The 16003-nt window shown below is 37.1% G+C and overlaps 1 protein-coding gene across 2 annotated transcripts in view; it reads right to left on the bottom strand.

Annotated features, from left to right (window-relative positions):
• Nucleotides 1–16003, bottom strand: part of GMPS (guanine monophosphate synthase) — a 94332-nt gene that overhangs the window by 47963 nt on the left and 30366 nt on the right. For both annotated transcript variants that reach the window (XM_072727222.1, XM_072727224.1), the window contains 2 exons: nt 10741–10838; nt 7354–7457 (listed from right to left, as the gene is read on the bottom strand). In XM_072727222.1, the coding sequence (XP_072583323.1) occupies nt 7354–7457; nt 10741–10838 (202 nt within the window). The remainder of the gene's footprint in view (nt 1–7353; nt 7458–10740; nt 10839–16003) is intronic.

The raw sequence follows: 16003 nt of genomic DNA, 5'->3' as shown, positions 1-16003 counted from the left end.
CTATTAGGATGTCCACTATGAAAAAGCCAAGATAATTGCTGGCAAAGAGGCAGAGAAAAGGAACTCCTTGTAAACTGCTGGTGGGAATATAAAAGTCACAATGGAAAACAGTATGGAGGCTCCACAAAAAATTAAAATTAGAATTACTGTATGATCCAGAAATCCCACGTCTAGATACACATTCAAAGGACAGGAAACCAATATCTCAAAGAGATGTCTGTATGTTCACTGCAGCATTACTCACAACAGACGGGACATGGGAAACAAGTGTCTATCAAGGGATCAAGGAAAAATACATAGGTAGAAACACAAACATAATATACACACACAAAGTGGAATACTATTCAGCTTTTAAAAAGAAGGAACTCCTGTCATTTGCAGCAACAGAGGTGAATCTGGAGGACATAAAGCTAAGTGAAATAAGCCAAAGACAAATACTGCATAGTATTGCTTATATGTAGAATCAATCAATCAATAAACAGTTGAAATCAGAAATAGAGAATGGAAAAGTGATCGCCAGGGCCTGGTGGGGGGAAATAGGGAGAGGCTGGTAAAAGGGTAGAAACTTTCAATTGTAAGACAAAGTCTGAAGATCCAATTAATAGTATCATGACTATAATTGATAGCAAATTTAATTACCCAATACTGTGTTAAGAGAACTTAAATATTCTCACACACAAAAAAAGGCAAATATGAGGTGATGGATGTGTCAGTTAACTCCTTTTATTATGTATACCTATATCAAATCAGCACACTGCATACTTTAAATATCTTACAATGTTGTCCATCCTAAAAGAGCTAAAAAAATTAAATTTAAAAATATGTTGAGGGAAAAAAAAAAACCCCAGCGACCTAGAATTCTGTACCCTGAGAAATTATCATCCAACAGGAAAGAAAAATAAAGACTCTCTCAGACAAGTAAATGCTGAGGCTGTTTGTTGCCAGCCAACTTGCCTTGTAAGAAATGATAAAAATTTCATTAGAGAGAGGGAAAATGATAAAGGTCAGAAACTTTAGTGTACATAAAAAAAGAATATCAGAGAAGGAATAAATTAAGGTAAAATAAAAACTTTTTTCTTCATAATTGAGCTGATAACCCTTTCTTCAAAATAATAACAGCAATAATGTATTCAATTACATATGGTTACATACACGTGTACATACGCATGCTGGCGTGTAAGTGAAATGGATGACAGAAATGGGAGGGAAAAATTAGGTTTATCTAGATTTATCAAGTTAACACTATACAACTTCTTGGGTAATTTATTTGAAAATGAATGTGAGTTCGTTGTAAATGTATATCGCAAAATGTAGGACAACTTTCTCTAAGAGAAGTATAACTGACGTGCTAAGAGAGAAAACTGAATCTCATAAAATGTTCAATTGAAACCACAAAAGGTAGAAGAATGGAAGACAATAGAAACAAAGAACAAGAGCAACAAATACAGAAGTAACTGATATGATAAATATTAATCCAACTTTATCAAGATGGATTATCCAGTTATCAATAATCATTTTGAATGTCAGTGGTCTAAATGCACCAATTCAAAGAAAGATTGTCACAGTAGATCAAGAAACAAAACCTAATTATATACTACCTACAAGAAATCTACTTTGAAGACACATACAGGGGGCACCTGGGTGACCCAGGTAGTTAAGCATCTGTCTTCAGTTCAGGTCATGATCCCAGGGTCCTGGGACAGAGCCCCTCATTGGGCTCCCTGCTTCTTCCTCTCCTTTTGCCCCTCCTCTTGCTCATGGTTTCTCCCCTGCTCTATCAGATAAATAAAATCGTTTTTAAAAAATAATGAAGATACATACAGATTAAAAGTAAATAGATGAATGGTTCCACTTATATGTAGAATCTAAAAAAAAAAAAAAAAATACAAACAGACTCAAAAATACAAAGGGAAGAGGGTGGAGGGTGGACAAAATGGGTGAAAGGAAGTGACAGGTACAAGCTTCCAGTTGTGGAATCGCAGGGATGAAAGTTATAGAATACACCAGTGTTACTGTAATAGCTTTGTATGATGAGAGACGGTAGCTACACTTGTAGCTGGCACATGGTAATGAAGAGAGTTGCTGATCAGAGTTGTTAGATCACTATGTTGTACACCTGAAACTAATATAACATTCTGTGACAACTATACTTCAATTTAAAAAAGGGGTGGGGACGGGATGGAGAAAGGTACATCATGCTAAGGCTAGTAAAAGATAGCAGAAGAGCTATACTAATGTCAGCCAGAGTAGGCCTGGGCCAAGGAAAGTTATCAGGAATAAAGAGGGGGCACATATGATGATACAGAGGTCAACTCTCAAGGACGACAGTAATCTGTAATGTATATGCACATAACAACAGATCATCAACATACACGAGGCAAAAAGTGATAGAATAGGTGAATCCGCTGTTATAATTGGAGATTTCAACATCCCTCTATCAGAAAGGGACAGACCCAACAAGCAGAACATCAGTAAGGACACAACGATACCATCACTCAACTGGGATGTGATGGACATCTATAGATTGCTTCATCCAACAGAACATACATTGTTCTCAGGCTCACGGAACACTCACCAAGGCAGACCACATTTTGAGACATAAAACACAGCTTAATAAATTTAAAAGAACAGAACTCATACAATGTCTGTTCTCAGACTACAATGGAATTAAACCAGATATCACATTAACCAAAAGACAGATGGAAAATCTCAAAACACTTGGAGACTAAAGACTTCTAAGTAACAATGATGAAAGAAATCTTAAGAGAAATGAAGCATTATTTTGAACTAAACAAAAGTGAAATGAACCAACGTTCTAAAATTTGGAGGATGCAGGGTGCAATATTATAATTTATAAGAGACCTCTATTTGGTCTTCATTACAGTTCCTGGCTCACAGATCCCAAAACCTTTGGAATTTTCTAAGAGATGAGAGCTTTTGAAATGCACCTAAGGGTGGGGGCTGGCTGCCAAGACAATCATGTGATTAGAGGCTTGGAACTTTCACAGAAGCTCCACGCCATTTCCCCGTTCTCTGCCCTTCTATACATCTCTTCCATCTGGTTGTTCCCAAATTATACCCTTCTTTTTTGTGTGTGTGTATTTTTTTATTGGAGTTCAATTTGCCAACATATAGTATAACAGCCAGTGCTCATCCTGTCAAGTGCCCCACTCAGTGCCCGTTACCCAGTCACCCCCACACCCCATCCACCTTCCCTTCTACCACCCCTTGTTCTTTTCCCAGAGTTAGGAGTCTCTCATGTTCTGTCTCCCTCTCTGATATTTCCCACTCATTTTCTCTCCTTTTCCCTTTAATCCCCTTCACTATTTTTTATATTCCCCGAACTAATGAAACTATATAATGTTTGTCCTTCTCCGATTGACTTACTTCACTCAGCATAATACCCTCCAGTTCTATCCACGTTGAAGCAGCAAATGCTGGGTATTCGTCGTTTCTAATGGCTGAGGAATATTCCACTGAAATTACACTCTTCTATAAGAAACCAATGACCTAGTGGTAAAATGTTTCTGAGTTCTGTGAGCCACTCTAGAGAATTAACTGAACTGAGGAAGAGCTCATGGGAATCTTTGATTTACAGCCAGTCAGAATACACATAACCTGGACCTCCGACTTATGTCTGAAATCCAAGGAGGGGGATCACTGGAACCTCCGATCTATAGTTGGTCAGTAAGAGGCACAGTGATAACCTGGGCTTGCAACTGGTGTCTGAAGTATGTGTGGGTAGGGAAGGGGGTGCTGGTCTTGTGGGATGCAGCCCTCAACCCCAGAAATCTGGTGCTATGTACACTCTGGGTACATAATATCAGAATTGAGCTGAATTGAGATGCCCTCTCAAGCGCAGCCCAGGTGGCTCAGTGGTTTAGCACCGCCTTCAGCCCAGGGTGTGATCCTGGAGACCGGGGATCGAGTCCCATGTCGGGCTCCCAGCATGGAGCCTGCTTCTCCCTCTGCCTGTGTCTCTGCCTCTCTATCTCTCTCTCTCTCTCTCTCTCTCGAATAAATAAATAAAATCTTAAAAAAAAAAAAAAAAAAAAAAAAGAGAGCGATGCCCTCTCAAATACCATACTGGTGTGTAAGAACTGCTTGTTGGTGTAGGAAACCCTCCTCAACTCTCCCACACACCGGAAATTGGTCTCAGAACACCAACAGACAACAAAAATAGTGCCTAGAGGAAAATTTCCAGCACTGAATGCATGTATTAGAAGAAAAGATTTACTCAATCACCTAAACTTCCACCTTATGAAATGAATAAAGAGGGACAAATTACATCCAAAATAATCAAAACAAATAAAAATTAAAGAGAAATCAATGAAACTGAAAACAGGAATTCAACAACAAAAATTTAAAAAATCAAAAGGTATTTCTTTGATAAGATCAGCGAAATTGGTAAGCTTCTAGCCAGGCTAACTAAGAAAAAGAGAGAGGACACAAATTACTAATATCAGAAATGAGAAAGGAAACATCACTACAGGTCCCAGGGACTTTAACATAATAAAGGAATATTATGAATAACTATGTCCACAAATTTTATAACACAGATGAAATGGACCAATTCTTTGAAAGACACAACTTACCAAAACTCACACAAGAAACAGGTAATTTCAATAGGCCTCCACCGATTTTAAAAATTATATGATCTGATTCGATAGATGCAGAAAAAGCATCTGAAAAAATCCAACACTCATTCATGATAAAAACTCTCTGTAAGCTAGGAATATAGGGGTAAACTCCCTCAACTTGATAAAGAATATCTTCTAAAAACCTACAGCTAAAATCATATAACAGAAATTCAAAACTTTCCCACTCAGATCAGGAACAAGGCAAGGATGCTCCCTCTCCCCACTGTTTTTCAACACTATATAAAAAGTCCTAGGGATCCCTGGGTGGCTCAGCGGTTTGGCGCCTGCCTGTGGCTCAGTGTGTGATCCTGGAGTCCCAGGATAGAGACCCATATCGGGCTCCCTGCATGGAGCCTGCTTCTCCCTCTGCCTGTATCTCTGCCTCTCTCTGTGTCTCTCATGAATAAATAAAATCTTAAAAAAAAAAAAAAAGTCCTAATTACTGCAATAAGAAAAGGAAATAAAAGGCATACAGGTTGAGAAAGAAGAAATAAAACTCTCTTTGTTCTCAGATGACATCACCATCTATACAGAAATCTGAAAACAAAAATCAACAGAAAAATTCTAGAAACTAGTGAGTGATTATAGCAGAGTTGTAGGATGTAAGGTTAATTTACAGAAGTTCATTGCTTTCCTACATAATAGCAATGAACAAGTGGAATATGAAATTAAAACCGATTATCAGCCAAATAAATGAAATATTAAGGTATAAATCTAAGAAAATACATACAAGCTCCATATGGGAAACCAAGCACTCTTGACTACTTCCACCTCTAGAACCTGATTCCTTAGACTATTGCCTCTGCTCCTGATTGCTGCAATAGATTCCTAGCTGACCTCCCTACTTCTACATTTGACCCTTTCTCTTTTCACTTCACTGTAACCAAGGTAATCCTGAAATTAGATCATGAGTAAAGCCAACAGTTTCATAGTGGTCTGTGTTCTGGCCACCCTGACACACTCTCCAACCTCATCTTCTACCAATCTTCCTCTATGTTTACCAGCTCCAACCATGCAGTCTTTCTTGCTGTTCCTCAAACATGGTCCCATCCTAGACTTGTACTGCTATCTCCTCTTCCTCCCAATGTCCAGAAGGGTTAATAGCACTTACTTCATGTCCATTTTATAGGAATACCCTGCCCAAAATATCCTAAATAAAGAGTAACCACCTTAATCACACATATTCTGCAACACTCTACAGTTCCTGTATTGTTTTCAATGTATTTAAACACTGTCTGACACTTGACATATTCTGTATTTGTTTGTGTATTAGCTGTCCCATCCCTACTCCCACCTAGAATGAAAAAGAGTTTTGTCCACTTTTCATTACTTTACCCTTGGCACCTGAACTGTCACTGGCACAAAGTAGGCACTCAAACATTTGTTAAGTGAATAAAAATACATAATCCATCTACCACTGTTTATCTTTTATATTAAATAAAAACATTTCGATATGAAAACCATTCTGGATCATTCCTATTCTAATATTAATTGCAGGCAGATTACTCAATTCAGTTTATCCACATGACAAATCTTTTTTTTACCATGTATTGTTTAGGTGTGCATTTCAAACAAAAAGAACTTTATTGGTAAATCCACTTTTTTTCTTTAACTGACTTCCAGGATTCTTGGTAATTATTTACATAATAACTATTCAAATAAGCAGGTTAAAAAAATCACAACTGCCAGAAAATCAATTCCTCTTCCTCAAAAAGAAGAGAATAAAAATGGCTTTAAAGTACAGATTAGGGGGCAGCCCCAGTGGCCAAGCGGTTTAACACCTGCCTTCAGCCCAAGGTGTGATCCTGGAGACCCGGGATAGAGTCCCACGTCTGGCTCCCTGCATGGAGCCTGCTTCTCCCTCTGCCTGTGTCTCTGCCTCTCTCTCTGTGTGTCTCTCATGAATAAAAAAATAAAATCTTTAAATAAATAAAAAATAAAGTACAGATTAGGGACACCTGGGTAGCTCAGCAGTGTAGGGCCTGCCTTTGGCCCAGGCTGTGATCCTGGAGTCCAGGGTTCAAGTCCTGCGTTGGGCTCCCTGCATGGAGCCTGCTTCTCCCTCTACCTGTGTCTCTGCCTCTCTCTCTGTCTCTCATGAATAAATAAATTTTTTAAATCTTTAAAAAAATAAATAAAACTTGAAAAAAAATAAAGTACAGATTAGACAATGTTTCTACAAAGGGCTAAATAGTAAAAATTTAGGCTCTGTGGAACACAAGCATACAATCCCTTTTATCATAACCCTTTAATAACATAATAGGTTATAGGCTAGATCTGACCCACAGGTCACATTTTGCCAACCCTGGCTCAGAGAAATGTCCTGAGTGCTCAGTCTGGTGTTTTGCCGATGTCCAAGATACAAGCCTATGTATATCTAAGAAAAGCATTTAAAAATCTAATTATGAATTAATAAGCACACTAGAAAAATAGACCATTCTCAAATTTTTCCTGAGATGTAAAAGTAGTGTGTTACATCTGGAGAACTTTTATTAGAGTGAACGCTTTTAAAAATATTTCAGAGAAAACCAGTAAGTGACTTCTAAATAATCTAATATTAAATTCCCTTCATAAATTAATGGTGATCCCATGACATTTACAGTATCTTTTTAAAAAATTAAAAAAAAAAGAAACAGTACCTCATGCAGAAACATATTCTTAAACTCTTCAGATAAGTTTAAAACAGAATTGGCAAAAGTTTTAGAGTTTTCACCTGCCACAATGTTCCCAGAACGTGCCACAACCTTGAATCCATCAGCTACTTTGTCTACACTATCTCCATGGGTAAGCAAAACAATTTCTTCCTTCTGAAGGCCCCTAAACATACAAAAAAACAAACAAAAACACACACAACATACAAATATCTTAATTAAAGACATGATCAATGGGATCTTATGCTTTATTTTTACCCAGCTTTATTGAGATATAACTGACATATAACATTAAGCTAGATGTATAACATGATGATTTGATATATATAATGAAATAATTACCACAATAAGGTTAGTTAACACATACAGCACATAGTTACCATTTTTTTATGTGTATGGGGAACATTTAATATCTACTCTCTTAACAACTTTTAAGTATACAATACAGTGTTGTTAACTGTAATCATCATGCCTGAACATTTTAGTTATAAGATGATAAAGACGTTCTGGGGATCTTAAGTTTGTTCTTTTCCTTTAGAAATACTAACTCACTATATGAGTAAATAAAAAAAAAAAAAAAAAAACAGAAAAAAGTATATATGTAATAGTACAACACTGCTAGAATTTAAACTTATTCTATGCATTATAAACCCACTAAGAATATTAAATCTCAAAGAAGGCAATCAGGAAAAACTGAAAATTGACAAGCATGTATTTAAAAGTGGTGGCATGCATGCATAAAACTTAATCTCAGAAAGTTACAAAATAATAACAATAATAATAATAATTACAATTTAATAATTTAAATAATAATTTAAAATTTTATCTCTACTTGGATTTGTCTTAAGAACAGAAGGCATTGCAGAAATCTAAACATTCAGTAGTTTTATATCAGAAATAGTACTAATAGGGATCCCTGGGTGGCGCAGTAGTTTGGCGCCTGCCTTTGGCCCAGGGCGCGATCCTGGAGACCCGGGATCGAATCCCACGTCGGGCTCCCGGTGTATGGAGCCTGCTTCTCCCTCTGCCTATGTCTCTGCCTCTCTCTCTCTCTCTCTGTATGACTATCATAAATAAATAATAATAAAAAAAAAAAGAAATAGTACTAATATTGATATTGTTATTTAGCAGCTTTATATAATATAAAATCCTGCATATTATAGGTTAAAACAAATACTAAATATTTAAGAATTGAGGTTTTCAGCCTCAGAGTAAGGATACACAAAATCAAAAGAGATAAAAACCCCATAAACTTTGATTTTAAATGGAAATAAGGTGTACACTGATTTTGTTCCCTCTAAAAGAATACATACTGACTAACTTCATTCACTGAAGAGGCCTAGAAACAAAGACAACCCAGTAGTAATGTGGACCTCTACTTCTCATCTCCTGCCAAACAAGTTAAAGGCATGGATTAAAGAAGATACAAGTAACATTTATCAAATGCAATACGTGGACTTTTTCTTGACCCTGATTCAAACAAATCAACTATAAAAAGATATTTTTTACACTGTGAGAAAATCTGAGAGGGCTGATTATTAAATATTAAGAAATTTAAAGGTAACTTAAAAATAAAGCAAGAAGATAAAGTACATTAAAGCCAAAAGGATGTTTCAGACTTACTACTACTGTCATTATTGTTGCTTAGGATTAATGTAGGTTGTGAATGAGTCCCAGAATTTTAGAGCTAGGAAGACAGAAAAACTTTACATTTTAACCAGATCTTTAGATTTAAAGCCTCTTGCAATATCACATACCACCATGAATTTAAAATGGTTCTCAAGTCTAGCCACTTTAGAGATGAATGTAAGCAACACCTCTCCGTTATGAAGTGGAACACGCATTGGATTTGAAATATATTTTGGAAATGAGTAACTTCAAGTTCCTAAGATTATTTTGAGCCGCCTTGGCTTTATTAATCTTCCTTTGAAAAACAAGAATCTTTGAACAGATACACTTATTTTTGCTCTTCCTCAAAATTAAAGAGGAGCCATTTTGTGTCGAAACAGGGATATCTCCATTTAGATAAAAATAAGTTTATAACTTGGGTTTTAAAATTTCTGATCTGTCCAACATGAAGAAAACTATTCATTAGAAATTAATTTAGGCGCACAAGTATGGTAATCAACAAAACATACCTGTAGCTAGAAATAATTAGCACAATTAAAAGATATAACAAAATAACTGCATAATAGACTTATGGAATCACCATGTTGTACACCTGAAACTAATGTAACACTGTGTGAACTATACTTCAATTATAAATAGATAAAAGTAAACTTCTCAGATTCATCCAAAAAAGAAAGTAACTGTGGCTCACTGACATCAGCTTGCATTCTATAGATTTAATGCAGTAAGGGGGGAATGTAGTTTTAAAGTAAAAATGAAATTTAAGGGGCACTTCGTGGCTCAGTTGGTAGAGCGTGGAACTCTTGATCTCAGGATTTTAAGTTTGAGCTCTACATTGAGTACAGAGATTACTTAAAATCTTTTAAAAAACAAAAAAATAAAAATGAGATTTAAGTCAAAATGAAGGGAATCAGGGGCACCTGGTTGGCTCAGTCAATAAAGCATGTGATTCTTAATTCTGGAGTTGTAAGTTCAAGTCCCACATTGGGCACAGAGATTATTTTAAAAGTTAAAAAAAAAAAACAGGCCAGTGAGGAACCCTATCAATAGTCCAACAAAATGAGCTTTATTCAAAACATGGAAAACCCCAAAACAGAAAGCTTCCGGTCTTTTCATAAACTGATTAAAAATGCAGCCATTTTTTTAAAGTAGAAGATAAATGACTCCAGGAAGGTAGTGAACAGCTCATTTGCCAATTTTTAAATAGATTAAAGCTACAGCACCTTATTGTTACCTAGACCAAAAACCAATTAATACATTCACTATATTGAAAGATAGTACACCAGGTACTGTTATGCTTAATACAGAGAAAGTGAGAAGGAGGGAAACCTAACACATATTTAGTAATGAGTCCAACAAATTGGTCGTTTGCTAAGCACCCAGCAAAAATACAAGGGAAGAGATACACAAACACATTCAGTAGATGCAAGATAATTTAAAACATTATCAAAAAAAAAAAATTATCCATTTGCCACATCTGGCACACTAATGATTAGAATCATACTTCAAAGAGTGAAAAAGGAAAAACTACAAATGTTGGCATCACAGTATGCAATCCCAAATAGAGATAGATCCAAGACTGCACGGGTGCTTTCAAGTTATGTCACAAGCGCTTTCCTTACCCCCCACTTAGCATCACCATCATCCTCTGCGATTCTGACATTCAAATGGAAAACAAATATGACAATTATACCTCTGACCATGAATATGGCCTTAATTCATCTAAGAATTATAGAATCTCTAATTTTGAAGAATAACAATCACAACTTTAAATCTGTCTTTCTACTAAACCATGCATATGCATCTAGAAATATCTATACCTGAACAATGAGCAAGTGTTGTCCACACTAATACTGAAGACTCCATCTTCTCTAACACTTTTTTTGTGTACAGTACCTCCAAATACCTTATTCATCATCTGTTCGAAGAGAAAATAAATTGACATTAATATAAATAAAAAAAAATTACCCAATCATTTTCTTATGCTAATAACTTATATTCCTTCGTTTTCAAGATATCTGCTATGTTTCTGCTCCAAAAATAATGAGTTAAACAAACACAGACAACTTGGTATTATTAAATATAATTATACAATTACCATGAGGAATAGTTATAAAGCAAAACTAGATTAGAAATCTGACCTGAGGTTAATTTCTATTAAACACTGGCAGATTTTCCATTGAGTGTACTTTAATTTTCATCTTTTAAAAATAGAGATTTAATACTTACACCTGAGTTTAAGAGCATTTTATTTTTTATTTTTTTTTTAATTTAAGAGCATTTTAAAAGGTACTCTGAGCTTAGAAAACACTAAAGCAGGCGATATGAAAAGCTGTGGTATTAAAACTAGACAAGCATAAACTTCTCCAAGTGATGTAACCTTTGGCCCCAAAGGAACAGTGTGAAAGCCTGTAGAAGGCCATGTTGTGGAAGAGCATAAACAGGAAAATCTGATCTTTTTTTTTTTTTTAAAAAAGATTTTATGCATTTATTTGAAAGAGAGATGAGCACAGGTGGGGGTGGAGGGCAGGAGGCGGGAAGAAAGACTCCCTGCTGAGCAGGGAGCCCTGGGATCATGACCCAAGCCAACAGCAGGCAGTTAGAGGACTAAGCCAGCCAGGTGCCCCAAGAAGATCTGGTCTTTCAATTAAATTCATTCACAAATCCCATATGCCTACAGACTCTTATTCCAAATGGTCTCTTCATTCTGCCCCTCCCTGGATCAATCTTCTTATTTATTTATTTATTTATTTTGTGTGTGTGTGTGTGTGTGTGTGTGTGTGTGTGTGTGTGTGAACCGATTGATCTTCAATTGCCTTGCTCTGGGGAGAGACCCGGCCTCCTCCTGGGCACCCTCCCACCCTTCTTCATTGTCATCACTCAGCTGCCACGCGTTGCCATGACTTGTCTCCACAGCCCGACCCCAAGGCAGAGCCTCTCTTCTTTGGAAGAGAAGTTGAGACGTGGCAGCGAAAGCATGTATAGAAGGTGTGGACCATGGCAACGATCAGTTCACACTCCCTGAGTCCTCGTGTTGTCCCGTGGCAGGCTGTCACAGCCACGCACTGCTCCAGAAATTGCTGATAAAACTGTGCTGTGAATTTATGTGAACTTCCTGTCTAATTAGTAGGATGCGCGTTCTTATCGAATCCTAATCTTCTTATTTATTACTCACATTTGCCTGACCCCCTCCCCAACACCAAATAAACACACACAAAAATTCTACAGTTATTTCTGCCTTGATGTATTCACCGTGACACATCTCAGAGTACGTCTGTTCCACAGAGGTGTCCTAAGATACCTGCCTTAACCATACGGGATACAGGCTGACCCTGCTCCTGACAAAAAAAGCAGGCAGAGGGCTAAACAAATGCTCATCCTTATAATGCCCAACAGAATATTCTTCAAAACCATCAGCAAATAAATGCTGCCCTCTACATTCTGCTCAAGTCATTCACAATAAAGCTTCCTGAGATAAAAGCTTGGGTTAAGTTCAGTAGGAAATAAACTTGTTCATTCATTTGGCCCAGTATTTCCCAAACAGAAAACCCGGTATCCAACACGTTCTGCAGGACATGAACTACCACCCAGTTTAGGAACACTGCGACAGTCCCCCCTGCCGCTCTTCTTCCCCATCATTCTCTACTCCATTCTCTACTCCAGCCGTGCAAGCTACGTAATTGCCCAAATAGACCAAAATACACCGTGTTCTCTCCCCCAGGTCTTCAGGTCTCTTCCCAGTCCCAGGGGGTAACAAAGTATGTAGCGCAAAGCACTCATTAAAAGTTGCTGGAAAATAAGTGCTTTCTTCTAAAAGCACTTATTGAACTTTATGCACCTCTACCTCCCCTAACTTGCTGTCCTTAGAGGATCCCTGGGTGGCTCAGTGGTTTAGCACCACCTTCAGCCCAGGGCGTGATCCTGGAGTTCCGGGATCCAGTCCCGCATCGGGCTCCCTGCACGGAGCCTGCTTCTCCCTCTGCCTGTGTCTCTGCACCCACCCCCACCCCCCCATCTCTCATGAATAAAATCATTAAAAAATAAATTAATAAAAAATAAAAGTCCACAAAATCCAAATTAAATGTTTTTACAAAGCCAAGGGCTGCAGTAAAATTTAAAGCTATCTCACCTGTTCAGGAGGCTTCCAGGTATATTTCTGGTTCTTAATTATGCTACTTAAGGTTGAAATGCAAAGAGTTGAACACCTAGCTAAGCTTGTGTTTGTGGAGGAAGAGAGAACTTTTATGTATAATGAAACAATTTGCTTTCTTGTTACAGTTTGTTTTAATATTCTATTTTGAGGGCATCCCGGGAGGCCCAGTAATTTAGCGCCTGACTTCCACCCAGGGCCTAATCCTGGAGACCAGGGATCGAGCCCCACGTCCAGCTCCCTGCATGGAGCCTGCTTCTCCCTCTGCCTGTGTCTCTGCCTCTCTATCTCTCTCTGTCTCTCATGAATAAATAAATAAATAAATAGATAGATATATAAATAAAATCTTTTTTAAAAAATAGCAAAAAAATTGGAAAAAAGCCATCAATACTAACAGTGAATATATGATTAATCTGTGCTAAACAATAAATTCAATAGTGAAAATGAGTAACTAACAATTAAATGTATTAACATCAATGAATCTTAAAACCAAAGCTGACAATAATACACACAGGATTTCATTTACATAAGGGTCAACGGGCAAAAACTAAATAACGTATTACTTAGGGATATGAACTTAGGTATAAAGCTACAAAGAAAACAAAGGAGGGCAGCCCAAGTGGCTCAGCGGTTTAGCACCGCCTTCGGCCCAGGGTGTGATCCTGGAGACCCGGGATCGAGTCCCACATCAGGCTCCCTGCATGGAGCCTGCTTCTCCCTCTCTGCCTGTGTCTCTCTCAGTGTTCTCATGAATAAATAAACAAAATAGAAAAGAAAAGAAAGAAAACAAAGGGAATGGGGACGCCTGAGTGGCTCAGCGGTTGAGCATCTGCCTTCGGCCCAGGGCGTGACCCCCAGGGTCCTGGGATGGAGTCCCACAATGAGTTCCCTGCATAGAGCCTGCTTCTCTCTCTGCCTATGTCTCTGCCTCTGTTTCTCTCATGAATAAATAAATAAAATCTTAAAAAAAAAAAAAGGAATGAATAACAACTCAAAAGTGCTGCCTCTCAGTTGAAAGAGTTTCAAAAGTTCTATTTCATTTCTTGTGCTTAGCAAGGGTATATAGAGATAAAAGAAGCAATGAGGAGACTTTTTTCTTCTAAAGCAAAGAATTACCAGGAAGCAACTAGAAAGGCTCTGATGATAGGAATTCAGTGAATGAGAAAAAAATGGTACTTAAGACACTGAAATGTACTAAAATTTCAGGATGCTATTGGGGGCAAAAAGTACAAACTAGGTGAGACCTTTAGTGTAAACTTATCCAACTAACAGTGACGAGAAAATATTGGTCCTTTACAAACAGCATATTAGCTAGATGGTATCATCTATACCAATATTTTATAGAAAGACAATTTTTATCTAAAGGACCAAATTCAGCCTAATCCATTGTCCTACTACGTAAGTTCAGAAACACATAAAAGCAAATTGTTCTACACATTTAACGTGAGCACATCTAGCTCTGGCTACCGTAAGATCCCCACTGTATGATAGAAAAATTAAGTGTTACAATTATATGGAGGACTGGCATAAGGGAAAAAGTCAATCACTAGCACTTAAATTAAGGCAGCATTTTCCAGAGACATTTCACTTTAAGTGGGTCCTGAAAAAATATATCTGCGAGACTCTTCCTTACAGAATAATACCTCTCAATATACTAAAAATATTTAAGTTGTGTTGTATGACTACTCTAGCATGGGAGATCAATAAGTTATGTAAATATATCCTAGGGCAAAGGCACATGAATAAAAAAGTCAACCTCTTTCCCATGTTCAACTTCATCAAGATGTAGGCTCTAAGAAAATACATTCATTAGATCATTATACAAGAAAATCCAAAAATAAGTTATTAACAAAGTCAAATTCATTATCACCGCTTGGGTCTTCAGAGAACAGAGCCTTTGACTAGAAAATGCTTGTTGCTGGAGAAGAAAAATATCCATTGTTGTAGCCTTTGTACTTTGAACATCACATATTTTTAGGGACCAGTATTTCCTCTAAATCAAAGTGGAAAACTATAACAATTAGCAAGAAATGAAATCTGGTAAAGCTCTTTTACAGACCAGTGATTCCTAATATTCTATTCTTATTTCAAGTATAATAAAAATATTCATTCTTATGTGAACATTGATTTATATTTTTTTCCTTCACTGGATGCTCCAGAGCCAGCTAAAAGAAAATATACTGGTCTGCTCATTCTCTACCTTTTAAACAGCCTCCTTCTGTGCAATATTCATAGTAAAGCACAACAGTTTCAACCAATTAAAAAAAAAAAAAAAAAAGGCTCCACATACTAAAATTTCAAATTATCTTCAACCCAAAGACTTAAAACAATTCAGTCATTGGGAGAAAGAACACATTATCTTAATTATTAAGCCATATATACAAGAAATCAAAAATTAATAGATAATTCTCAATAATCAATTAGGGAGGACCAGAGTATCATGAGGAAATTAAAAAGCTGATATTTCAATTAACACTGATTCCATTTAGTCAGTAGAATCTCGTAATTAGATTAATTCCACTTGTATTCTGACCCTGTCCTCCCTTCCACTTTAGTACATGCTAAAGCCTAACGGTAGGCACAAGAGAAAAGAGATCAAAATGATTCACAAACAAGTGAATCCAGTCAAAATTAACATCACCTAATTCTTATAGTAGAAAATTCTGAGTTTAAAAAAAAAATTAAGAAACGGGGACACCCAGGTGGCTCAGAGGCTGAGCGTCTGCCTTTCGCTCAGTTCGTGACCCTGGGATCATGGGATGGAATCCCACACTGGGTTCCCCACAGGGAGCCTGCTTCTCCCTCTGCCTGTGTCTCTGCCTCTCTCTCATGAATAAATAAATAAAATCTTAAAAAAAAAAAAAAAAGTCAGGGGAGCACAGGAAGCCCATGCAATTTAACTGAAGCTCAGGTACTGTGTGGGGTTTTTATTC

This window comes from Vulpes vulpes, chromosome 11 (genome assembly GCF_048418805.1).
Source record: "Vulpes vulpes isolate BD-2025 chromosome 11, VulVul3, whole genome shotgun sequence".
NCBI lineage: Eukaryota > Metazoa > Chordata > Mammalia > Carnivora > Canidae > Vulpes > Vulpes vulpes.
Note: the sequence above shows the minus strand (reverse complement) of the source record. Positions and strands in the feature narration are given on the sequence as shown.